The sequence below is a fragment of the Strongylocentrotus purpuratus genome, unplaced genomic scaffold (assembly GCF_000002235.5).
Source record: "Strongylocentrotus purpuratus isolate Spur 01 unplaced genomic scaffold, Spur_5.0 spur5_scaffold_6, whole genome shotgun sequence".
NCBI classification, from domain to species: Eukaryota; Metazoa; Echinodermata; class Echinoidea; order Camarodonta; family Strongylocentrotidae; genus Strongylocentrotus; species Strongylocentrotus purpuratus.
Window position 1 is genome coordinate 21,257,047 of NW_022145612.1, and position 26,862 is coordinate 21,283,908.

The 26,862-nt window shown below is 36.1% G+C and overlaps 2 protein-coding genes across 6 annotated transcripts in view; both read right to left on the reverse strand.

The window, feature by feature from the left end:
• Positions 1–758: 758 nt before the first annotated feature.
• LOC577370 (acylamino-acid-releasing enzyme) lies at positions 759–20,944 on the reverse strand. 4 transcript variants are annotated; one of them, XM_030972517.1, is made up of 21 exons: positions 20,849–20,944; positions 18,845–19,089; positions 18,121–18,211; positions 17,413–17,488; positions 16,431–16,591; positions 15,101–15,330; positions 14,647–14,687; positions 14,239–14,360; positions 11,440–11,497; positions 9,782–9,882; positions 9,099–9,239; positions 8,617–8,743; positions 8,098–8,190; positions 6,926–7,006; positions 5,755–5,843; positions 5,128–5,238; positions 4,329–4,377; positions 3,613–3,643; positions 2,651–2,753; positions 2,061–2,167; positions 759–881 (listed from the first exon to the last, which is right to left on the reverse strand). In XM_030972517.1, the coding sequence occupies exons 1-21, from the start codon at positions 20,849–20,851 to the stop codon at positions 782–784; spliced, it is 2,160 nt and encodes a 719-aa protein (XP_030828377.1). In that variant the 5' UTR covers positions 20,852–20,944; the 3' UTR covers positions 759–781. The 4 variants fall into 4 exon arrangements, with proteins under 4 accessions (XP_030828377.1, XP_030828374.1, XP_030828375.1 ...); XM_030972514.1 differs by lacking the exon at positions 3,613–3,643 and adding an exon at positions 3,692–3,722; XM_030972515.1 differs by lacking the exons at positions 3,613–3,643; positions 4,329–4,377 and adding exons at positions 3,692–3,722; positions 4,556–4,604.
• A 3,503-nt stretch (positions 20,945–24,447) lies between these two features.
• The window catches only part of LOC577307 (acylamino-acid-releasing enzyme), a 36,786-nt gene continuing 34,371 nt past the window's right edge, over positions 24,448–26,862 (reverse strand). For both annotated transcript variants that reach the window (XM_030972520.1, XM_030972519.1), the window contains 2 exons: positions 25,641–25,747; positions 24,448–25,324 (listed from right to left, as the gene is read on the reverse strand). In XM_030972520.1, the coding sequence (XP_030828380.1) occupies positions 25,225–25,324; positions 25,641–25,747 (207 nt within the window). In that variant the 3' untranslated portion in view covers positions 24,448–25,224. The remainder of the gene's footprint in view (positions 25,325–25,640; positions 25,748–26,862) is intronic.

A 26,862-nucleotide genomic window follows, 5' to 3' on the forward strand; every position in this document is an offset into this window, starting at 1 on the left:
CTCAGTGCTCGGAAGAACCAGAAAAGAAACTTCTCCAACAGAATGGTTAGTTTATTATAGATTATGGAATTTCCAAGATGTCACCAGCAGATAAGAATAGTTAATATTATCGAGAAAAAAAATTAGGCTACACGAGAAAAAATCCTGCAAAACGTATTTGAAATTTTAGAGAATGCACGTACCATCGTTCTTCCCCGCAAGTTCGGGGTCAGCAAGTAGAGTGTACCGTCGATGTTGAAAAGCAGCAGAATCGCGCCCTGAAACAGGACTTAAACAACCCCTCGCAGTTGTCTAAAGTTAAACAGGACTTAGACAGGACTTCGTGTTTAACTTTATTTAAACACGGCTTCAGAATACCAAAAAAGTTAGACACGACTTTGTGTCTAAAGTTAGACGGGACTTAGACAGGACTTAGACAACTGTTTAGTTAAACAGGAGTTAGACACGACTTCAGAATACGGGCCCATGAGTTTAGCCCCTTAATCTAGAAGACTAGCTTGATTTTCTCAATTATCTCTCATTGCACATTAATCTGCTATTCAAAATTTATACATTATTTATTTGCTGTTTTCAATTTATTTTTTCAGTCAAAAATTATATTTAGGATAAGTTCGATATTATCAGCTCTCATCGTAATATTGAATCTTAAATGGAATTAAATGACATACCAGTGTTAAAAAGTCAATTTTCTCTTGACTGGAGTGTTCAAGAAAACATTGTTTAAAGTTGTCGTTCTTAATCAGGATAATTGCATGATGTATACAGGAGCAATGCTTCAAGTTTAGAGATGTTCTGTGATCCATGTATACATGTTCATGAAACAATCTGCCTCGGCATCAACTTTGTTGATCGGATGACTGTTATCTGGATACATCAGCAATCTAAACACAGGAGAATACATCAAAAAATTTCATATTGATCATAATTTAACAATATTTGAAAGCTAATTACTTAATAATGCTCATTACTTCAGGAACAGGCTTCATTAAGGTTGTGCAAATTAACTTCATTGCAGCTTTATACAAACAATTGTTGAAAGTAAAATACATTTCATTTGCTATTAAACCCATATCCAAATAGCAAAGGCAAGTCTGCAAGAATAAAATGCTAACATAAGATATTTTTCAAGAAGTTCTACATATAAAACTAGATGGAACTTTGACTGCGCGCAGTTGAAAATGATGCCTCCGTCATAGAGCAATTTTACAAACCAAAACAGAAGAAATTTTTCAAATTCAAGTTCAATTGTATCCATTAACAGGTTCTCAGAATATCGTGATTACAAGCAATTTATCACATACATATATGACCCTTTGATCTTTGACCTCATGACCCTAAAATCTACTCAGTTCATTGGCTCTGCAAGATGTCCTGAGTTAAATAGTAATCCATCTGTCAATTCTAATGAGAATGCGTTCAAAAGCTATTTTTGCATACATAATGAGCCCATGACCTTTGACCTTATGAACCAAGAATCTAATCAGTTCATCAGCTCTGCAAGTAACATACATGACCTAAGTTGGCATGAATCAATCAATCGGTTATTGAGATAACGCGATCACGAGCTCTTTTTGCATACATAATGTGCCCTGTGACCTTTGACCTTTGACCTCGTGACCCCAAATCTAATCAGTTCATCAGCTCTGCAAGATACATACATGACCAAAGTTTGGCAGGAATCCATCAATCGGTTCTTCAGATAACGCGATCACGAGCTGTTTTTGCATACATAATGAGCCCTGTGACCTTTGACATTTGACCTCGTGACCCCAAAATCTAATCAGTTCATCGGCTCTGCAAGATACATACATGACCAAAGTTTGGCAGGAATCCATCAATCGGTTCTTCAGATAACGCGATCACGAGAACGGGACGTACGTACGGTCTGTTTGCATTTTTTTTTCTAGATTTTTCGTTTTTGTCCATTTTCTCTTACTGCTTTTTGTAGAAAAAAAATGGAAACAATTTTTTTTGGGGAAAAAAAACAGTTTGTTTTTTTCTTCTTTTCTTTCAACTGCCAGGAAAGTAAAAAAAATTGTTTGATTATAAAATGTACTGACCTTGTTTTGACCCCACGTGCCTTGAGCATCTCATGGTAGCGTATGCCCTGCTGGGGTGGAACGCGAAGGTCATCTGATCCAAGCATTAAAAGGGTTGGAGCTCTCACCTGTTAATAGAAACAGGACATTTCAGCAACACATCATAATTAATTAAAACTTGTTTTTAGCAGCCACTATAGGATTTGTCTGTTTCCCCCTTGAAGTTTTTTCTTAAGTTACTAAAACATGTAAATAAAGATCACTTGCATAAAAAGGCAACGTTTCTTGTTTCCTGCGAGTTGTATTTATAGACATTTTTCAACATAATACATCTAGGTGTCAAATATAAGTTGCATACTTGCGGTCATTTCTGTATCTTTTAAACACAGACCTTATTGAATATGCGCTGGGAACTTTGTTGCACACAGTTGCCATTTATTAACACGTGATAAAACCGCACAGTTTTCCATTGCAGGTGTTTACAGCGTCAATTCTGAACGAGCCTCCAGAGTGTGTCTTATAATCACTATATTTTCTCCTCCTAGCATTTGATATTGCCTGATTCAACCAACCTATTTTTACTACCAAATCCAAGACTTCTTTACATATACCTTGTCAATATGAGCCATAGGAGAACAGTTGAACATCTTAGCATACATCTCGGCTGATGGCGCTATCTTGAAATCAAAATCCATACCAGCCTCTGTCATTGTCCTAAGAAAAAGAGAAGAAGAATATTTGTGGTATGTTGATAATGATTACCGATTAAAAAGTGCTCTAAATCTAAAACATACCAAGCTGACAGCATACTTCAAATCTATTTTCTGACAAGATTTTAAATAATAGGAGTAAAACTCCCATGTAATAATTACAATATTTGCTTAACTACAATACATTAATGACAAATGCCTTGGACAAATTTTTGGCAGCAAGGCATATTATTTAAATGCAATTTCGCAGCTTGGTGGGGATACTGTACGTCTGATATGAATCATGACATGGTCCAACATAAATTATCATGCATGTGTATTAATAATAATAATAATAATAATAATCTTTCATGGTCCACTCCAAATTTTATTAAGTTAAACCGAAAATTGAAATTCTTTTTGCCCAATTGATCGTGAGCCCGGCAGCCACTGAGCAGCGCCAGATCGACATTGCTCTATCCCTTATTGTTAAACGCCAAACAAGATAGCAGCAACTCCCATCTTTTAACGTCTTTTGGTATGATGCAGCCGGGGTTCAAACCCACGACCTCCCGGTTGTGAGGCAGACGCTGTACTGACTGAGCCAACACACCGGTATTCCAATTCTCTTTAATATTTGGACTGTTATCATCTCATATGTAAGTAGCCATCACTGCCAAACTTGCTGTTGTTTGTTGGCATAGTGGAACAAGATCAATACATCTGATTGTGTGATCACAATTTAGGTCTAAAACACATTCTTCATTTTCTAATTTCATATCTTCACAAAATATCATTAGCCCTGTCTGCCTTAAGCAGCCTTATAGCTTTCTTTTCTATCCTAATATGGGAAAGGAATGGTTTCTTTATGACTCTTCACTCACAAGTCTGGTATATCTCCACAGAAAAGTTTATCTGGAAATAAGAATACGTAACAAGAAATAAGAAAGATAATCAGCATACCAAGATGGAATGTCTGTACCCCCAAGCATGGCTGGAAAAAAGAAAATGGGATAAAACATTATTCAACACAATTGAACGTGAAATTGAAAAACAAGCAAATTTATTTGTTTTAGTAAATATTTTTCTTTCATTATTATCTTTACATGATTAAACAAAAACAAAATTATTAATATTTTTTAATCCATGCTTTCTTTAAAACATCCTCTCCTAAAATAAAATAAATTCTGGTCACAAAAGTTCTCTTTTCATTTTACTCACATCTCATACACATACATACTACATGTTGGTAATGGTTGTGTAATTAGTAAAGCATTCCCATATGTAAACACTACAAGAAAGTGCATAAAAAGGGTGAACTTTACATGAAATGTGTCCTGTACAACATCAACAAATGAATCGTATTACTTGATTGATATTATTATTTTTCCTTCTCGTGTGACTATGTGTATATCCTGACCATACTATCGGCCATCGGTTCTGTACAGTCAGTAAGCTAGAAACATTGTCCTTATGTCATTAAATGCATACACAAATTAACCCTATAGCACAGACATTTGTTTTATTAGATTACGTGAAATCACCCAAATTATTAAGGGCAAAAATAGTAAATAATAGATATTCAATGTTATCTATTTACCTGCAAGATTAGTGACTGGATTCCTTGTAATACATGCCTTGTAAAAATCCTACAAAAATACAAAAATTCTGTAGTCAGTATAAAGCTAGAAATATTGTCCTAATGACCTTAATGACTGACCCTACAGCACAGATTTTTGTTTAATAGATTAATTGAAATCACCTGAATTATCATGGGCAAATAAAGGTTTCCTTGAAATGATAGATATTTTAATGTTATCTATTTACCTGCAAGATTAGTGACTGGATTCCCTGTTATACATGCCTTGTAAAAATCCTACAAAAGTTCAAAAATTAAAGAAAAATAACTACCAGTATATCAATTGATTCACTGAAAAATAAGTTGAATTCTGTGGGACAATAATACCACACACCATGAGCACTACTAGAAGCCATCATCATCATCAAGAAAACTAAGAGCTAAATTCACATATGTGTATTCATTTATGAGTAGTGAATATGCAAATGAGAGGAAGGATGAACATCGTTACAAGCACATATATCTGTAGCTACTCTATGGTGATAAACATAACATTGCTTAATTTAACAGAGGAGCACATACGCCGCACAGATGTACGTGCAGTAAAATGTTACAGTATGATATAAAGATAATATCGGTTTTCTCTGGAACCTCATTGTGCTTGCATGACGGAACTACAGCCACTCACACCTGCTATCTATTTGAGTTGAGCACAATTTACTCTTACATAAAGCATGATGAATAGGATTCTGTAATTGTGCAATAAAAATAGACCTAAAACTTATGTGCACAGAAGTTCAATCCAATTCGAATAACTTACTGGATACTGTCCAATCATGTGTGTAGACAAGAAACCACCATGTGAGCCACCAGACACAGCTACCCTTTCTCGATCTACAAGACCTTGTTCTATCACTGCTTCTGCTGCTGCCTGGAGTGATCAGACACAAATATAGAGTGATTCAAAAACTTGTACAATCAATTAAAATAGACCTCTGACACTGCTACACACTCTCTCTCTCTACAAGACCTTGATCTACATGTATCACTGCTTCAGCTGCTTTCTGTTTATCAGACACAGATCTTGTACAATAGCCATTAAACACTGCTGCTTGTTCGATATCTGCAAGACCTAGTTCTTTGACTAGTTTCATCTGCTGTCTGTTTATATTATGATCACCCGAAACGTTACATTAAAATTTTGTAAGCAGCAAAAAAGGCAATTGCAATCGCAATTACCATTACAATTACATGTACAATTACCATTACAATTACATGTACAATTACCATTACAATTACAAATACAGTTAAATTTACAATTACCATTACCACTACCATTACCGTTCCAATTACTGATACAATTACCATTACCTTATAATGTGCTTGTTGATAAGGTGTATATTCCATCCTGCACTCTTACATATAACCAACAACTGAACTTTCTCACCTGAACATCTTTCACATCATGGGTTCCAACAAAGCCAGGGAGTGAATCGATGGAGGCTTGCCCAAACCCTATTGAACCTCGGTAATTGACTGCAGAATAAAGAACAAAACAATTGTAATAATAATAATAAATATAATAATAGGTATTTGTATAGCGCCGTCTATCTAGACAATGCAATTCCGAGGCGCACAAGAAAAATGGAAAGAATGAGAAAGTTTGGACAAGAAAGTTCGGACGAGTGTCATAGTGCCAAGTACAAGTATTTTTAAAATTGTTAACTTACATATCTGGAGGTCAAAGTGACAGTCACCTTAATACCAACTGCCACACACACAAATATGTCAAAAATAGACTAATTCAGTCATGCACAAGTGATCATATAATGTTATGGTATTAGAGTATGCATAGAAGTACTAAAATATGCAATTTGACAGACAAGTTCATCATCAATTATCTAAGTCAGCATTTTCTCTCTTTCGAGGGGTTACTGACTTTCACGTCATGATGACACTTCCTCCACTTCTTCTTGTCTCAAGCATTTGATCTCCTCATTTAGGCCAACCTAACTGATTTCTGTCTCCACCATAGCTTTCCACAAAATCTTAAAGATAGAGTTGAGTTCTGGTCATGCGATTGTACTGTGAAATAAACGGTGTGGAATCGATCAGAAAAGGTTGATCATACAAGTATTGGTGTAGTGTACTGCAAGGTTCTGGAATCATCAAAATGATAAGAAATTTGGCCCAGTCTTGGTTAAGTTACAAGCACTGTACACAGAAATAAGTATATGGACTACACGAACATGTGGCATAAAAATTGGGACGGATTTTTATGCTGTTGCATGAATATATAGAATATTAAAGCGTTTGAAGAGCCATGCTTTTTAGGCAACATTTTTTATCTGATGTTCTTCCACATTTGCATAATAACGATGATAACGCTCACAAATTCTTTTTCACCTCTTCCCAGAACTCAACCTTTTCTTTAAGGAAGAGTTTCTGAACTCTTTGTCACTCTCTTGAAAAAAACAAGGAAAAAAAAAATCTGGAATCTGCATGATTTATTCTTTCTTGCTTGAATCATCTCAATTTGCACTTTAATGTAAAAAATACTGATGAGATAGTAGTATACTACCCTCCAAGATCAGATGATAGAATAAATATATTTTTACCACAGGCGATAACAAATCCAAGTTGACAGAATAATCCAGGAAGAAGGAGGTAGCCTGTACTGAATACGGAATGAGGGCCCCCTGTAAAGAGACAGAAATTGAACTAAATAAACTGATTTGACCAGGTTAGCATGTCAAAATAAAACACACTAAACAAAAATTTTCAAAAATAGGCAAAATGATACAAGCTTTTTACCTGATTTTTAAAAATCTTCTAAAAATTATTGTTCTGTATCCATGTGTGATGTTGAAATACCTTTCAGACATAAACCTTGTTGCAAATTCAACAAATTCAAAAACTAAAATATGAGACATAATGAAAGTGTACTGCACTGCAAAACAAACAAACTACTACTAAACACAGACTTCTTGATGACTGAAATCACTTCATAAATGAATATCAGGTCAACAATTTCTGTAAAGCATAGCACAAAAGATACATTCTCATTTTTTACCTTATTTAAAATCCTTAGTGATAGACTGAACAATCTGACCTTTCACATCCTACTGAAATGGCTGATATACTGCTTGTCCACCAAATATGGCTACCCACAAGAATTTGTAGTATTATTTGATATATTTATTGATCTTCAAACATAAAATTATCCTTTTTAAAACAGCAACATAATCACAAATGTAGAAAAATGATTGGACATTTGATAGACATACTTATAAATAACAGTAGCTGTCATTTTCATATATGCTTATCTAGACCGTGCTAAAACTGCAGCACTTTAAAGCTAAAGATCAGTTCTGGTCATGCGATTGCATTGTGAAAGAAACGTTGTGGAATCGATCAGAAAAGATTGATCATCTAGAATATAAGTATTGGTGTGTACTGCAAGGTTCTGGGAATCATCGAAATGATAAGAAATTTGGCCCAGTCTTGGTAAAGTTACAAGCACTGTACACAGAAAGATGTATATGGGACTACGCACATGTAATATCTCTTACATCCCAATAGATAAACTAATTTACAAAATATATCAATTAGTAGGCGGTTTCCCAGCAAAATTTTTATTGTCATGTATTAGTCAAAACACATTCTTTTACATGATTGGTAATAAGAGCTTCCATTTTATTTTTTGAAATGGGGGCGTTTCCAATACTGGTCTTTACCTTTAATAACTTCAGCCATATTTAGTAATTACATGATCTAACCTAGGACTTACCATGAGCCCACACAATGAGAGGAAGCTTCTTCTCTTGACTGCCCGAGTTTGCCTTTGGCTTCAAGATGATAGTTTCAAAATCAATATCACTACCTGTAATACAAACAAATAGAGCAACACAAAAACATACACTTTTTTTGTTCTCTCCATGACTAGGTGAACAGAAGATAAGATTTAATATTAAGGTATAATTTTAGAACAATGCTGTGATTTAACAAACATGTGGGTTGGTCTCTAAACCTTGTAATAACAAATGGTTTGTTGCTTTTCATCACATAATCACACAATGATAATGCTAAGATTATGTTATAATTATAAGAAATCTACTATGTGCATACAGTTTAATGCCAAATGGTGGTTCTTTGACTGATACAGTGTACTGGTGGTGGTTGTGGTTGTGGTGGTGGTGTGGTAGTGGTGGTGGTGTAGATGGTGGTGGTGGTGGTGTTGGTGGTGGTTGTGACAATGATTATGATACAAATGTAATTAGAGTAGAAGCAGAACTCTCAGCATTCTCACCTTGCTCAGTTTTTGGTTTGAGTGTAATAACAGACCAGATTACATCTGACAGGATCACACTAGATTCATGTAAAGGTTTCCAGTTGATACATGATATATCTCCTTCCTGAGGTATTACACCTACAACCTTTTACATATAAATCAGAAATAAAACTATTAAGATGATTTGTTTCCAAGGTTTTGTCAGAAAGATTCCTGAATAGCATTTATGAAATTTTGGTTTAAATTTCTTCTAATGTTGTAGGGGTATCCACCAAGTTGGAAGTTCAAGCCTCAAATTGTAATACAAATACTACATTAGATGGAGCAGATGGACAGGGGATAACCCTAAAACTTGATGTTTCTAGTAGGTATACAAATAGAATTAATGAGAACACATTGGTTTACACATTTTGCAAGCTCAAAATTGATCCAGTTTAGGAAAATGTAAGCATGAACATAAACTACGACAAAGTGCCAACAAAAGAAAGTTTTAAGCTTACCAGTTGAGCTGAACGGGTTGGTGATGATCTGCATGCAAGAATAAGTCTTTGTTTGATGTCACAAAACATCCAACTACCAAAATCTGGGCCATTAGTAAGTCTTGTCACTTCTCCTGTGCAGATATTGATTGCAATAATTGTCTGAGGAAAAATGAGAATGACCTTTATATTTAATTTCAAATATATACACGGCATCAGTCCATGAAGAGAAGAAAGTCCAAGAAATATTCATTTAATTTCCACATCAAGAGAGTTGTATAAATAAACTACAATAAAACATATATCATAAAGTTTGCTCACTAAATTTTGAGATGAACTACATGTTAAATCATACCTCACTAAAGATAAAGGATGAAATACCACATCCAATACCTGCATCTTATTTCAGCAATTTCTGTTCATGATAAAAAGCCTTTAAAGGTACTATGTCCCATTTGCAGGCCGAAAAAATGTAAAGGTTAAATTCCAACGGCATTTGAAAGATAATACTAATTTAGAACTTCCCTATAAAAAAAGGGGCTTGAAAATGTCTTTCACAGATAGGACATACATGACATATTCATAATTCCTGCAGAATGTGATGTTGGCTGCAAAAGGGACATAGTATCCGTGAATGACAGCCAACATGTTCTTTTACTTTACATTGAACTCAATGATTAGCACCTGTGACTGTTGTATCATACCTGACTACTTCTCCAAGCAGTGCTGACAAGGATAGTCTCATTGTCCAGCCAACACTGTTGCTCAAAACGGCCAACGTATAAACCAGGGAAGGGCCTCCCTTCTGTAAGATAAAGCCCAAGGAATAACAAATTATAAAGATTACATGGCACAAACTATCTACATGAAGAGAGGACATAGTATGACATTTTACCCCATGATGAAGTGTGTGTGTGTATTTTAAATACATGTAAATAAAATATGAAAGAACATTCCCCTTTATTTCTGTTTAATAAATTTCATTTAAACTCTCTTGCTTCCTTCAATCTGCCCTTAAAAGAAATATGTGTTTCATAAAATTCCAGTAGACTCTACTACAAAGATATGTATGCAAATTTAAATTCCTATCTTACTGCTTCATTGTTGTATCTCCAATGCTATCCAATGAGTATATCTCTTGATATTATGGTATATTAAATCCATTCTCAATATTAAAAAAACAAAATAAATGAATGTATGATATAAAGAAAATATAGTATTCAACCTTATCTGTTGAATGTATAAGTAAATGAACTTCTACACAGTTCTTTTTTTTTTCTTCTCTTTTCTTTGCTCCCCAGAGAGTATAGTGTAATCAATGTAACATAGTGCAACTGATCCAGGAAGTAGCTGTTGGCTAAAAACGAAAGGGTTTTCTCTAGGTCAAGGTTCATATTTAATATATTCAATAAAAAAGAGCTACCTCCAGCTTAAAGGTAATACAAAGTTATGGAAAATTTTGAAAATTGGTTGGATAGTAATTCTTTACAATTCTGATATATTTGGATGCCCCTGTGGATGTATTATAAGCACTAGAAAAGTTAGCCCCTAAAACACTTCTGCTTTTGAGTAAAATTGAATATCAAAATTTACCGGGAGCACTGGTAAATTTTCAAATAGCGCTTACGGCCATACAGTTATAGCTGCGACCATAAAAATCTCAAAATATGTAGTTGTGATATATAATTTCCAAACAGAAATAGCCAATCGGTCGATTTCAGTCAAAAGACATTATTTTGTTGACCTTGAGAGGGAGCTATACAACATAAAGAGTTTATTATTTACAATTCCATAACTTAAGACTCAATTTCAACCGTGACAACGATCACTGAATATTGTAGGATCGCATATGCTTCCAATATGTTCATTTGAACCAAATTCATGACCCCATACCAAAACTTTGTATTACCTTTAAGAAAGTAGCTGGGGTGTCAAATGCTCCTCATTATAATAAAGTAGCTTGCATATTTACTCACTGAATAACTAATCTGTGTTGACTAATCAACCTACAAACAATTTATGCTGCATATTAATAATAATAATAATAATAACTTTTACTTATATAGCGCTTTTCATATGAGATTGATATCAAAGCGCTTTACAATATATGGATATGCACTGTTTCGCTTGTGTGTTTAATAGGGCAGTTCCAGTGCACTCAGTTTAGTCAGTACTATATCGAAAACGCACTTACCCTGCGAAGGGTGCGTGCGTTAATTAGGTGCACTGACTAAACTTCATGCACTGGCCCTGCGCTAACACATTTGCAACAGTGCATTATCTGTATACTAATGCTGTGAATCATACCACGAAGAGGAATTTCAAAGTGGCAGATCAAGGCTTTCTACTCCTAAGAATATACCTGTAGGTCTTTGAACTATATCAACTGTAACCTTTGTCTCCTTGCTCTCCCAGTGATACTGTAAAAGAAGGAAAGCCAGATTTCATTACAAAACTAGAAAAAAGTTGACTCCAGGCAGTTGAAAATATGCCTCCACCTGCAACATAATCAGTATTTTTTAATTATTGGATTAAAGGAAGTAGGTCCCACAGCACCTAATGATATTTACATGGCATATACATACTCTTTGACTACTTGAATACATACCAGGTTTCACTACGATACCTTATTTCATATTCAAGTTATGCACTAACAAGATATTTTGGCACAATTAAATTGACCTTTTCCCTCTTGACCCCAACAATTAATCAGGTAATCTTTACAGGGTCATACATACTCTCACCAAGTTTAACTATGAAACCTCGATTCATTCCTAAGTTATCAAGTTCACAAGAATAATTACGGAAGGACAACCCAAATACACAATGTCTCCGGTACTCACTACGTGTGGCGGAGGCATATAAATGATGCAAGAAAATACAACTCTCAACAGAGAATATCAGGTACGGTATACTAACTCCACCTCAAATGTACAAATATTTTGTCCATAGTAAACAAATATTTAGCAGCAGCAGCATCATACTATTGAACCTTATATTATAATTACATGTATTAACATCTACCTAGGTATCAACAGCAATTTCTATATACATATATATATAATATAGGAGATTTTCCATTGCTAATGGGGCTTTCACATATACACTCCGGGGCCTGCACGGCGAGTAAAAACAGACATTTTGGGAATTTTCGGCCGGTGTCCGGCCGGCTGCCGACAAGTTCCTACGGGCGCCAGGACAGTTTTCTAAGCCGTACGGGCCCCGTGGTGCTGAGTTGGCTGCTGCCAATTCTCCCGGTGTTTTTAACTGACCGTTAGCCCGTAGAAAACCCGTTAAATGGCCCGTGAGGCACCTTACGGGTCCCGTGCGGGCTCCGGACAGTGCCCGGACGGGCCCCTTACGAATTTTTTCTTCAATTTTAATAAAAAATATTTACGGGCGCCTTGCGGTGCTCAAGGGTTCCGTACGTGTACCCTACGGCGCTCTCACGGGCCCCTCAAGAGTCCCGGGTGATATGCACAACAACAGGCGTCTGCCGTCCGGGGGCCATTTAAAATGAATATTGCCCGTGCGGGTCCCTCACGGCGGCATCTCGAAATGTACAACGCAGATTTAAATACAGGAGGTACGGATACCAGAGGACACATACAGAGTGAGTCAGAAAAAATGTCCCACTTTTTAAAAGTTGTATTGTTTGAAGTATGAATATTTAATGATGAGTTTTATGATATATATCTTGATAGAGTTATCCTCCCAGTACATTTAGGTACCATTTTCATTTGAATTTCTGCATGCATGACTGAACATCAGACAATCTTTACAAGACTGACAGATCTCACTTGTGCCAAGTTGCTAGGTGAGGAACAAAATAATGTTTTGAACAAAGACAGCCATTTTGTTCAATTATCTAATCAGCCATACAGACAAAAACACACAAATACACGCACCCCCCCTACACACACACACATATATATATATATATATATATATATATATATACGAACATGCACAGGCACACGTCCACAAATGAGCATTCCATTCCCGACAAGGCCTACCAAAACTGTTACTTTTTGTCAGGAATTCTTCTTATCGTACGAAAAGTTGAGTGGCCGCTGTCCTCTTGGTGCGTATTGGCGGATGTTGTGCTAGATGATGATGATGGTGATGATGATGATGATGATGATGAAGATTAAGATGATGACAATGATGACATGATCGTGGTAGTGAATGTGTTTAAAAGGGAAAGATTTTTACTTTAGGGTTATGCCACTTAAACATTCAGCGATCTTGATAAAAATCAATGCTCAATCAGAAAAGGGGCAATTATGAAATAATTGTCACCGTGTGTGTTGTGTGTGTTGTGTGTGTGCGTGTTGGTGTGTGCACGTGTCTGACTGTCTTTGTCCAATGCATTGTTTTATTCCTCACCAAGTAACTTGGCGCAAGTGAGATCTGGCAGTGTCTGATATTCAGTGATGCATGCAGGGATTCAAATGAAAATGGTACCTAAATGTACTGGGAGGATAACTCTATCAAGATATATCATGAAACCCATGATTAAATATTCATACTTCAGACAATACAACTTTTAAAAAGTGGGACATTTCTTCTGACTCACTCTGTAGTTCAGTGCACCGCACGGCACCCGGCCTGGCGCCTTGAGGACCCCGGCCGGGCCCCGGCAGGGCACCTTCCGGGAGCCATCGGTACACCTGCTCATCGGACGGAGCCCGTAAGGTTACCGGTCGGCACCCTGCCGGCACCCTTACGGGCGCCTTGCATTTCAATCGACCAATTTTCTCCGGGCACCTCCCGGGCGCCGCATAATATGTGACCACACATGCCGTAGAAATGAAAATCGGACGGTTCCCGTACGGTCTCTAAATCTACGGCAAGCCGCCGGGTAGGGAAAATCGTACGGGGCCCGGTTTATATGTGACCTAGGCATTATGGATTGGTCAATACCACTTCATGGGGTCAAACTCTTTCATCAAATATATATCTACGGTAAGCCTTCTATAAGAATAACCCGAGGTCAGAGTGAGATGATGTTTACCACTTTCCTCAGCTGTTTTATAATGGCTCACAAAAAAAACTAGAGCATGTTTTGTACAAGAAGTTGAAACCATGTTTATGGGTAAAAAACCAGTGCACTCTTTGTACAAGAAGTTGAACCATGTTTCTGGGTCTACTGTCTTACCACAATGAGTTGAGCACATTGCATGTGAGGGCCATGGCAGGAATTCTGGATATAGATCAGTTTAGAAGCATCAGGACTAAAGACAGGTGACCTCACAGATTGACCTGTGATGCTGATGGTGTCTGGAGAATAATCATTAAGAAAAAGAATAATAAAGATATACTGCATACCTGCTAACCTTCTACAGTAAAAAGTCAAAATTAGGAACAAAGTGTATTTTACATGCTTTGATACAGATGTTTTCGGGAATTGTGAGGAATATAGGGTTCATAACACTGGTTTGAAGGTAGAAAATAGAAGTTATTCCTCCAAAATTGGAATGGTTGGCAGTTACGATATGAGAATAATGATTGGTTGCTTTCTGTAGTTTATGTTCTTATCTAAACTACATTATGTTCACATACTTACTGCAGGTTTGACTTGACAGATCCAGATGATAGATGGCACTCCTGCAGAAGAGATTGAATTACAAGTGAATACATTCAATCAAAAGTACTTTTTATTTTAATACAAATAAGCATTACTTGTGATGAAAATAAACACTGCACAAATTATAAACTCTAAGAATCATATCAACTACCGGTAGAATGAACTGAAAATTGAAAGCCAGTCAAATAACTTGCCAAGTTGCAAAATACAAAAATGATTACCAAGTAATACTGGAAATGATTGATGTATGAAGCAGGGGCAAGAACATTACACAAGTGGAATATTTGAATGTCTTTTCTGTTGATGTATCAATATATTTCTGCAAAACCTGTAGAAATAATAAAATCAGCAAATTACTCTATACATGAAATGCAAATGGTTCATCATGCAAAAAAACATCATGAACGAAAATAAGGCATAAAATGATTCCTACCTTCTGTTCCTACAGTAGATTAATCCTAGCCTATACGGCTCATTCTCCCATCCAGTGAACACTATCCCGCTATCATCGGGAGTCCAGATCGCTTGACCGACAGAGACATCATTGGGCAGACCCTCTGGTATAGTCACCTGACCAGTCTGAAGGTTTAAGATGCATGGCACTGGAGAATGCTTCCCAACCAATAGCTCACCCCAATCTTGACGATGGACAAACTGGTCTCCCTGTACCAAGGACAAAATTATATTTATATTTTTTGACTTGCCAGCCCCCAAAAGGGATGAGTCTTTATGAATCTGTAAAAATCTAAAGCAAATCTGAATCGCTGCACATGACTCATGGTCATGATGATCTTGTGCAGATAATTCAATGAATTTGTTCATAGTTCATTCTTACTCTTTTAAGTTGATATTCATTGATTATAAATATTTTTTTTCACGTTTTTTCCCCAGGGGTGGGGGCCCGGACCCCCGGGCACCTCTAGATCCGCCACTGCCGTCGAAAAGGTCCACCTGCCTTCGAGATCGACAAGTTATAGCTATGTTGAGGCTATCTTTTATTTCTTATTTAACAGGTAGACATAAAGCAAGGAAAGTCCCAACAAACAAAGATTACCTGGTATGTTTATCTTTTTACTCTATTCATGTTACTTTTCTCTGCATACCAAAAAACATAAGATTGCACGGACTAGACCTGGCTTTGTTGGGTCAAAGATGTAGGTAGTTGTATGTGTTGTTGCATACATAGCGCTGTACTGAATACGGCGTGCCCGCCACAGTGTCCATTAAACTATGTCACAAATATAAAAAAAAATTGCGCTACTGTCAACTTCCAGGTTCTAAGAATCTGAGAAGTGTTTCTAAAATGTGTATTAGAGGGATTTGCATATATTTTTATGATATACATATAATGAATATCATGGTCTTCTACATGCTTCCCGCTTTCCATTAATATATTATTAGCCATATTTATGATTTTCTTTGAAAATAAACTTTAACAAATAAAAATAAACACAATGTAGTTATCCCTATGGCAAGGTTCCTCTGGACATCATATTAAATTTCTATCACTATTTTCAAATTTAAATTTGGTTGAATCTGACAAATACATCATTATGACTTCTGATACCAGAATCAAAATAAGAGATATATACAAAGTAACCTACACAAAAACTAAACAAAATAACAGTGACGTGCTACAATTTGGATTATATTTCTATTCATTCTTTTGCTTTCAGTGAACCAAACGTGACCTAGTACCTGTCTGCAAACAAAATATATAGGAAATCCAACGTAAAGGAAACATAGATCATACATATTTATACCTTAACTTCTGGATCTTTCTTTTTAGCATCTGTTTCAGGATTCTCTTCAGAGCCACCTTCTTTAGATTTATCAAAATAAGAGACAGCTTTGGGTTGCTTCTTTTCTGCCACATACAGAAGTTGAGATTCACAACTAGACCACTCCAAGCATCCAAATTCACCTGATGATGAAAAATATAATATAATAATATTATATATCACAACTACATATTCTGAGATTTTCATGGTCGCAGCTACCATTGTACGGCCATAGGCGCTATTTGAAATTTATCAAAATGTACCGGGAGTACCGGTAAATTTTTATATTCAATATTTCTTAAAAGCAGAATTTGTTTTAGGGGCTGAATTTTCTAGTGCTTATAATTCATCCACAGGGGCATCCAAATATATCAAAATTGTAAAGAATCACTATCCACCCCATTTTCAAAATTTCCCAATACTACTGAAGCTGTGACATCATAAATATCTATTTTTAGAATTTCATCAATTTTTTCTTCATTTTCCAAAAGACTGCAAAAGCATAAAAAAAAATGTCTGAATGTTGAAAACCAATTGAATATGTTAAGTATTGGATGAGATATGACCATCTGAATAAATAGATGTCCTATGGGAACTCAGTGTTATAGTGCTCTGGTTCCTAATGTTAAGAATGAAAAATGCAATTTTATATCACATGACATTAAGCTTCAGTGATAGTTGATATCACAATTATGTTGTAGCACATTACTGATATTTGAGAGAACAAATTTATATTACATGCAGGCACCCCCATTTAAAATATCTAAAGAACCCAAGTAACTCATAAATTGCACTATATTGTCACCTCATTCTTTGATCAAATTTGATTAAGAGGTCAAAGATCACAAGTATATGACTAATACCTACATTTTCAACTTAGCACTTAGGTACGATTATATCTCTACAATGACAGAATGAGCATATCAAAGAATTATTATTGAAATATAATTAATAAATTACCCACCATCTTCATACACTTTGCCATGTTTGTCAAGGGCAGTCAGATTGATATTATGAATCTTTGCAATGTTGTTCCAGACCTGTAAAAACAAGAAAGGAGATCAGTTTTCCTTGTCAAAAAATATATGTACAGAAAAAGCAAAGAAATACACATTTTACATGCTCATATCACTATGAACATGACGGACAAAGAAATCAGACAAAATATACAGTTCCTCATTCTACCCTTAACGATTGCAGTGGTAGACAAAGGAACATCCCTTTCCTGCTATTATATAAAAATAAGTAGCACAAGTGAATATTCATGTGACACCTGTTCTACACCTGTTCTACCGGTACTTAAATTGTTCATAGATTGAACCTATGGCCAGAATACCTTCTAGGGGGAAAGACATCCAATATGTTAAGATAAGGAAAACATGGCAGAAAAAAGATCAGCTAAATCAGATTGAACCTGCCATAAAAGTGCATTTCACTGATTGGCAGATGAATATTAAGTACTCAGCACCTGCTTCGATCTTCCAGTAAAATTTATCATAATTTCTGCAGTCTGATTCTTTTTAGTATTTTTGATATTTTTAGTGGTTATTTCAATATTTTCAGTGATTTCAACTTGCCATATTATCAGCTCTTTCCATTAGCATTCTTTTAGTATTCCATCTATTGAAATAATTAAAGTATTAATGCGATGAAAGAAAAGATAAGAACTCACCTCCAAATATTGTTTCTCATCGCCTTTCTTATCCTTAATTTTCCTCAGCACAGCTTTGAGCTTTCCGGAAGGTGACCATCGCACCAGCTGTCTGTAGGAGAGAAGAGAGAGAGAGAGAGAGAGAGAGAGAGAGTGTATTTTCTCTCATTGTTTATGATTCCATTTTACAGGGCATCAATCACCAATTTTTTTCTTCTCTCTGTATGATTGACATATCCCCTGTGGGCTGTGGGAATAGAAACCCTATACAATATGTATTCAGACTATCAGCTTTCTTATGTATAGTATACAGTTAACAACTTAATTATTCATACCCTTACAAAGTTTTGTAATTTTCTTGAGAATGTGACATATCAAAACTTATTTATATCTAACAATATTCAACAAAGGCCATAATTCAACCAATTCATCTTTCATTCTTGAGTTAAGAAAACCGCAAAACCATCAAATGAATAATTCAGTTGTTCAAAACTGTAAAGTAGGATTACCCTGGCAAGTGCCAGTACACGAGTTAATAAATATGACATTCAGTTCTACTACTGCACAATCCATAAAAGATTAATAACACTGTATCCTGCTTCACCTCCCCCCCCCCCCCCCCCCCGAAAAAAGGAAAAAAATCTGAAGCCTAAAACCCCCAATGAGAACAAATTTTAACACAGAGAATTACAAACATCAGCAACATTAGATGCAATAAGCTATGCATATCAAAATTTCATCTTACTCTGAATTTAGTTCAGTGTTGGTTCCTGGATCTATGACATCTCCTATTTGTCCATTGCTGTCAAGAGTCACAATATGGGTCTGTCTATACTTGATGTTACATTCTCTTTCTAGATCTCTCTGGCTCCACGTTGAGTGTACACTAAACACACTGTCTCCAGTCTTTTGTAGGGAAGCAGAAGAGAGAGAGGGTGCACTAGCACACTCCCTGTACACTTTCACTGCCCTCTCAACAGATGGAAAATCCTGAAATGAAACAAAATAATGAAATCAAACATTTCAGCATTTTAATGTCATAGTACAATCAGCACAATTGCACAAGTTAGCGTTTTCCAGATTGCTGTATTTTAAGATATACATACTAGATTACATCTAGATCAGCATGCTGGGGCCCGTTCCTCGAAACTAATGACAAGACAGTCATAACTTTATCCGCCAACTACGGAGATGTCTGTGATCTTCCTAAACCGTTTCATGAAGAGCTTACTAGCTAGATATCTTGTGAAATCGATACTATCGGCAAAAAGAGGAGCCAAGACATAGCCTTAGTCGCAATACCACTGGATTATAAAAAAAAATAATCTTAGGAAAACTGCAATTATTTAAATGAATTAGGAATAAAAAAAGATTGAAAATGATTCCAGGAAATAAGAGATGCTATATATACTTCAAAATTTGTGTAGATTATACAATAAAAACACTTTTTGTAAAATGTTATTGTGAGTATTTCATCACAGTGACCGGTGAATCATTTTTGTTCTTGAGATGGGTACCCCAGATATTTTCATTTGATAGTTTATAAAATACACCCCTATACATTCTAAGAAAAAATACTATGCAATAAAAGTTGTGTCCTATGTTTTAGGCATCAGCACAATATAAAAATTACCAAACTTCAACATTCCAAACATAAAAACATATTCAGTATACACATTTGAAGAAAGAATTTATCTCAAAATTAATATGGGTCTGAAAACTAGAGAATACACTTCTGACTATGACTCTGACTATGGCTCACACATAGCTGCATTTCCAGACTGTGTATTAAAAATAGCCTAATTAAAAACTGTTCTATTGATTCTCAACATTTCAAACACCACTGTACAAAACTCAACTGATTTCACTCAAAATCAGTGACTTGTCTTTAGTGACAATTAATACCGAAATAGCAGTAAAATACATTTTTTTCGACTTACCGATGTTAGAAAGAATAAATTGAAAATTCAAATCGTGAGTCTACTAATTATAGGGACTAGACCCTACTACTACTATCAAACTTGCTGATCAGCCACATCGTATTCATTGTGTGCATTCGTGTGTATGTGTATTGACTATTCATGTGTGCAATTGCTGCCTCTTAGCACGTAGTACAGCGCTAGAGGTCAATTATGGACTCTCTAACTTAGATCTATGCTTTGCTGGAGTGCTTTTCCTTTGGCTAATTGGAAAGGCATTAACCCTCATAACCAAGTCCCTCGGATATGACTTAAAGCCGTCGGTCTCCTGGCTGCTCACTAACAAGCATACACATGCTACAGTCAGGTAAAATAAAACAAACGTCACGTGCCGAAAGGCAGACGAACGCGAGCCCACTTGTGCCACGCCTATGGAGCCGGAGCCGGAGGCGTTATTTTTTTTTGCGGCAAAGATTGGGGTTAGGTGCATGTTGAGCCTATGGGGAAGTTTAGGGTTAGGGTTAGGGTTAAATCAAGACCTCTTTTTTTTTTAAAAGCCCCAATCTGTGCCTCAGAAAAAAATGAGGCGAGCCGGAGCCCATCGCATGATCATTGGGAGAAAGCTAACGCGCCAGGGTTCGGCTACGGGCCGAGTCCCCCGTGCATGAGCGCATCAGCAGGGCTAAGAAAAAAGGAAGGCGCTAGCTAGCACTCGACAGTCAAGCAGACAACAGATCGCCAAGAAATAGGTTTTTCTGTAGAATCTGTTTAAATCCTAATATCATAAACAATCTTATCTATAGAGAGCATCTCAATTCATTTGGACTCACCATTTTTTAAGGCTGTGACTGAACCTTTCTCAAGTTTGTATGAGTCTTCGAAGTTCGAGATTGACAACAAATTTCCAACTGGTTAGTCGTCGAGAGTTTACCTTTAAAAAAGGGTGTTGTCAAGTAACAAATGAATATTATTTAGAAGAAAAAAAAATCTTTATAAATCTAAACTATCAAATTTGAATCAGAAACTTAAACTGACATTTTAAAGATTTTAAACATTCAATCAGAGGCGGCGCGCCCGGGAGGGGGGGGGGGGGTGGGGGACGGGGGGCATAGCCCCCCCCCCCCCACTTTTTCAAGTAGGCCTACCCCAAAAGTGCCCCTTTTTACATAGGAAAAGTGCCCCTTTAACTTTGTAAGACCTTTTTACATAAAAATTGCCCCTATTACTTTGAAAAGTGCCCCTATTCATTTTTTAAAGTGACCCCTCCCCTTTCCACCTCTGATATGAGCCCCTTTTATTTTGACACGTACCTCTTTTCCCTGACAAGTTTCCAGTTTCCTTTTCAATAATTGTCCATCATTTCCATTCTCATAAGTGCCCTTTTTAATCTCTAGTAAGTGCCCCTTTTCGGGTACGAGAAGCGCCCCTTTTCACTTTTGTTAAGCGTCCCCTTCACCTCTGATAATTACCCTATTCAAATCTTAGAGGTGCCCCTTTTACTTTGACGATTGCCCCTTTTTCTTTGTAAGAAGTGCCCCTTTCTCTTTTAATAACTACCCCCTTTTTAACTCGGATAAGCGCACCTTATATTTTCACATGTGCCCCCTTTCCTTTCTAATAAGTGCCCCTTTTCATTATGATAAGTGCCCCCATTTAAAAAAGAGCCCTTTCCCTTCTCATAAATGCCCCCTATCACCTATGAAAAACAGTCCTTTTTCATTCTTATATAGTGCCCATTTTCATGTCTGATAAATGACCCTATTCAATTCTGAGAGATACTCGTTTTATTTTGACAAGTGCCCCTTTTCCTCCTGATAAGTGCTCTTTTCATCTCTAATATAACAGCCCCTATTATTTTGACACGTGCCCCTTTTCCTTCCTAATAAGTGTTTTTTTCCCTTCATATAAGTGCCTCTTCCCCCTTTTCATTAAAGACCCCTTTCACCTCCAATAAATGCCCCTATCAAAATCTGATCGGTGCCCCTTTTCTTTCAACAAATGCACATTTCCCTTTACTATTAGTGCCCCTTTTTCATTCTCATAAGTGCCTCTTTTTATATATGGTCAGTGCTCCTTTTTAGATGCGATAAGTGCCCCTTTTCACCTCTGATAATTATCCTTTTTAACAATGATACGTGCCCCCCCCCCCCAAAAAAAAATAAAAAATAAATAAATAAATTTAAAAAAAATTTAAAAAATTAAAACAATTGTGGTAATAGGTGACCCAAAAAACTGACCTTAACCCCCCTCCCCCCCCCCCCCCCCCCAACGAAACGAAATACCGATCGACCAAATTTTGAGACACACACACACAAAAAATATGCTCTTAATTCTACAACTCGAATTCAAGTCTAACGATCTGCAGCTGCACGACACACTGCACACATGTTTGTGACAGCGTACATCATGCACTCGGTGTCTAGGCTGTGGGACATAAGCCTACCCATTCTTCGCACTTGTATAACTTGGGGCTCTTTCTCTCAAGTCCTCTATCACATTCCTCCCATATGGTAACGAGCAATCTAAAGGCACAATGACATGGATAAGTGTCTGAATAAAACCAAACAATGATTTCATTCTCTAACTCTATTAAGTTATCAATTGTGTTTTAAAGATATGGAGGTATAGTCTGACACAGAGGCGGCATCCAAAGTGCCCCTTTTCCTTTGCAATAAGTGACCATTTTCCATTCTCATAAGTGCCCTTTTTCATCTCTGGTAAGTTGCCTTTTCAGGTACGAGAATTCAATTCAATTCAAATTAGGTTTTATTCAAGACTTGTCAAAAAGTCCAAAGACTAAAAATGCAAGGTTACATCAAACATACAATCATATAAAGAAACATTCAAAAACAGATATATATATATATATAATTGTATAATTATAAAGAAAACATAGCAAATGGGAAAAAATATATAAAAATGAATAAATGTTTACATCAAAACATCAAAGCACTTCTTACCACCTCTGATAATGGCCCCTATTCAAATCTGACAAGTACACGTTTTACTTTGACAAGTGCCCCTTTTCCTTTCTAAATAGTGCCCCTTTACCTCCTGATAAGTTCACCTTTTGCTTCTCATAAATGTTCTTTTTTCACCCCCAATAATTGCCACTATCAAAATCTGACAGGTGCCCTTTATCCTTTATAGTAAGCACCTCTTTTCCATTCTCATAAGTGCCTCTTTTCATCTCTGCTGAGTACCTCTTTTCAGGTGCAAGAAATTCCCCATTTCACCTCTGACATTTTTGCCCCTTTTTTTACTTTGACTTGTGCCCCTTTTTCTTTTTAATAAGTGCACTTTTCCCGTTTGTAATAAGGACCTCTTCCTTTTTTTCTTAAATGCCACTTTTCACCTCTGACAAGTGTCCCTTTTGTGGGCTGTTGGCAGATAAATAAACTAGAAGAATACATACACCATAGGATACTAGCCACAAAGATTAACAATGATGGTCAGGACCACTTCAAGTGGAAGAAAATGGCAGTGTCATCTTGAATAAATTTCATGGAAAACCTTCTTGTCTGATTGGAGCCAGAAGGGCGTTAACTCATATACTTTAACAAAGAGTTATAATGCCCTTCTGGCTCTGAAACAGATATTTACATTGCCTTTGCGCGTACATCATTGAAACTCTTTACAAGAAGTAAGTGTGTGTTCCCAATGTGAATGTTATCAAATTATACAAGCAAAATGAGAACATTAAATGCCATGTAGAATTGTAGATAAATATACAAAATGCAATGTATTTTTCATATCACACAATTAGGTACATAAATGTACATTATTTGCAATCACTACATACAGTAGATTATTTACAAAACACGAGCAACAATGGTATCATTTTTAACTTAATATAAGAGACATTATTTTAATAACATCTGATATTGGATTACTTTAAGCGAGGTATATAAAGTAGAACCTAGGAAAACATCACCTGAGTTATAACCACATTGCTAGAATCTCAAAGGAAAATAAAATCGTTATATTGAGGGCTAAAAAATATGCCAATCAATATTTCAGAAATTGTTTCTTATTATGGGTCACATCAAAGGTGTCGATCATAAATTAGACACAAATTCTACATAATTTCAAATAACATGAATTAATATGCCATTAATATAAAATGTACTACTCATTGCGTCCCAAACGCATAAGGCAAAAATTGTCCAGATGAGAGGTGAAATATTTGATTTGATTGATTGATTTAATCTTATTTCTGCAATTTTTCCAAATATAATATAACTGAATGACAAAGAACATTTAAATGTAAGGTATAATACAACATATACAAACAATAATTTCTTCATGTCAAAATGTTTTCTTTTACATATTATATGTACATCTATAAAACTTAATATTTCCATAACACATTATCATAACATTTGATAAGGTTTATTGATAAAAACATTCAAATAGCAGTCAGAGGCTGAAACGAATTGAATTTACAAAAGATTGATACATACAAAACCATTACATTAAAAATCGATTTGGTAAAATACAATTATGTTTACATTAGATTAATATAAATGGCAATTCACAATGAATAATCAAGGATATAAAAAAGAAAAGAAAGAAAAACAAGAGAAGAGATTGAAACGGATGACTAGAGGATAATGGAAGGAGAACGAGTAACAGAAGGCAATAAGGCAAATGTGGTAGAAGATTAGAAAGACTGGTAAGACAATAAAAGAGAGAATGTAGAGAAATGAGAAAGAGAAGCTGGAGAGGAGACTACACAATAATAGGGACAGATAAAGAGTAGGACAGATTAAAAGGCTGAAAAGGAGAACTAGAAAAATAATCGGATAAAGTGTTAGTAAACTATTTCAGACTTAAAAATTACAAATATAATACCGTAAATGCAGCATAATTTTTGAGACCAACTACAACCGACTACAAAATGAAACGATGAATTCCAGAGCACAAACCGCAATGTCATTGATATAATCATTGTACATATTTAGATATAAAAGAGCGTTACAAACTGAATTGGGTAAAACATGGTACAAGGTGGACCACTTTTAACAGTACAAACCGATACCAGATTCATTCCAACTTACATTCAAATAAAAATTTGACTCTGAAATCGATACCGAGTTGAATTTGTAAACAAAAGGGATCATTAAAGATAACTTTAGATTCTGGAAATGGAATTCCAGAGCGAAATCATCAAATTTACTATGTCTTTTGTTATCATGCAGTAGGTTTAGAGATGTTCTGTGATCCATGTATACATGTTCATCAAACGATCTGCCTCGGCATCAACTTTGTTGATCGGATGACTGTTATCTGTATACATCAGCAATCTAAACACAGGAGAATACATGCAAAAATTATATATGGATCATAATTGAACAATGTTTGAAAGCTAATTACCTAATAATGCTCATCACTAAAGGATCATGCTTCATTAAGGTCTTGCATATCAACTTCAACTCAATACAAATAATTGTTGAAAGTTAAACTTTCCATTTACCAATAATTATGCAAGTCTGCAAGAATAAAATGCTATAACGAGACATCCTTCAAAAATGCTTTTTTAAATTTTTTATTGAACTGTTTTGATAGTAAAATTTGAATGAATGAAATGCATGATAATCATTGAATAAAAAATGCACTGACCTTGTTTTGACCCCACGTGCCTTGAGCATCTGATGGTAGCGTATGCCCTGCTGGGGTGGAACACGAAGGTCATCTGATCCAAGCAATAAAAGGGTTGGAGCTCTCACCTAATGATAGAAACGTGACATTTCAGCAACACATCATTTTTTTTCTCCAAAAAAAGTAATGAGGGGGGGGGGGGGGGGGTTAACCCCCAACACCCCCCCCCCCCCCCCATTGCGTACACACCTGCGCGTGTGCAAAGTCTGTGAATCGGTCGCGAAAGAGGAAATGCGGGGCAGATATGAAATTTAATATTCTGCCTAAAAAACAAAAAGTGATCGGGAAACCGTAATCAATTCAATCACAATTATAAAGAGGCCGGAATCAAAGACAAGCCAAACCGGCCAAAAAGGTTAAAATCCTCAATATTTATACGAGTGGCATAGCTGTCTATGGGTACGTTTATGCTCAGTTTTGAAGGCAGAATGAGCGATTTGAAACGCTCATCGTAATCGCAGTTCCATGGTGTACTGTTTATGCTCACTTCTCTGGCTCCTCCAGGCACGATTCTGGCTCAGAGCCAGAATTATGCCTGGAGGAGCCAGAGAAGTGCAGTGCAGAGTCTGCAGCTTGATTCGCACACCTGCACTGCACTTGCTAGGTTGACCCCATTTAAACGCGTTTACAAATGATTGTGCATTTATGCTTCCCCAGAGTCGCCGATCGTAAACGCACCTTTTTGTGAGTTTAGGATCGGCGATTCTACAAAAAATGAGAAAGAACGCAACCGTGTTTTGAACTAAACGCGTGACAGATGCCTCATTCTGGCCAGAAAAAGCTGAGCATAAACGTACCCTAAAATTATGTTCTCTCGGCCTGCGCGAAAAGGAGAGGGAGGGGGAGATGTACTGGGGTGGGGCATGCACGGATGTGACGTTTGAGTAAATAATTGGTAGATACATTGAATTATTGTGATGAATTAGTGTTTTTACAGGGATGCCATTTTTCAGGCAATGGCCTGAATTCAGGCCCTGGCGAGTTATTTTCAGACCATAGTTGAGGCTTTTTTGTACAAAATAGCTCATTCTAGGTGATTTTCAGGCCCTCTGATCAATTCTCACTGGCATCCCTGTTTCTACAAATGATACTTTCGTTTTATGAATGTATGACTAATCCATTTTAAGTTGTTTTATGGCAAAGTTTTTGCCAAATTGCATTAAGAAATGGAAAGTGAAAGCAC

Excerpts from the sequence above, each read along its gene's own strand:
- LOC577370 (XM_030972517.1), bottom strand. Across the intron at positions 17,489-18,120 it reads ATGAGAAACAATATTTGGAG|GTCTGGAACAACATTGCAAA; the intron begins GTGAGTTCTTAT and ends TTGTTTTTACAG. Across the intron at positions 2,168-2,650 it reads CTATGGCTCATATTGACAAG|GTGAGAGCTCCAACCCTTTT; the intron begins GTATATGTAAAG and ends TTCTATTAACAG.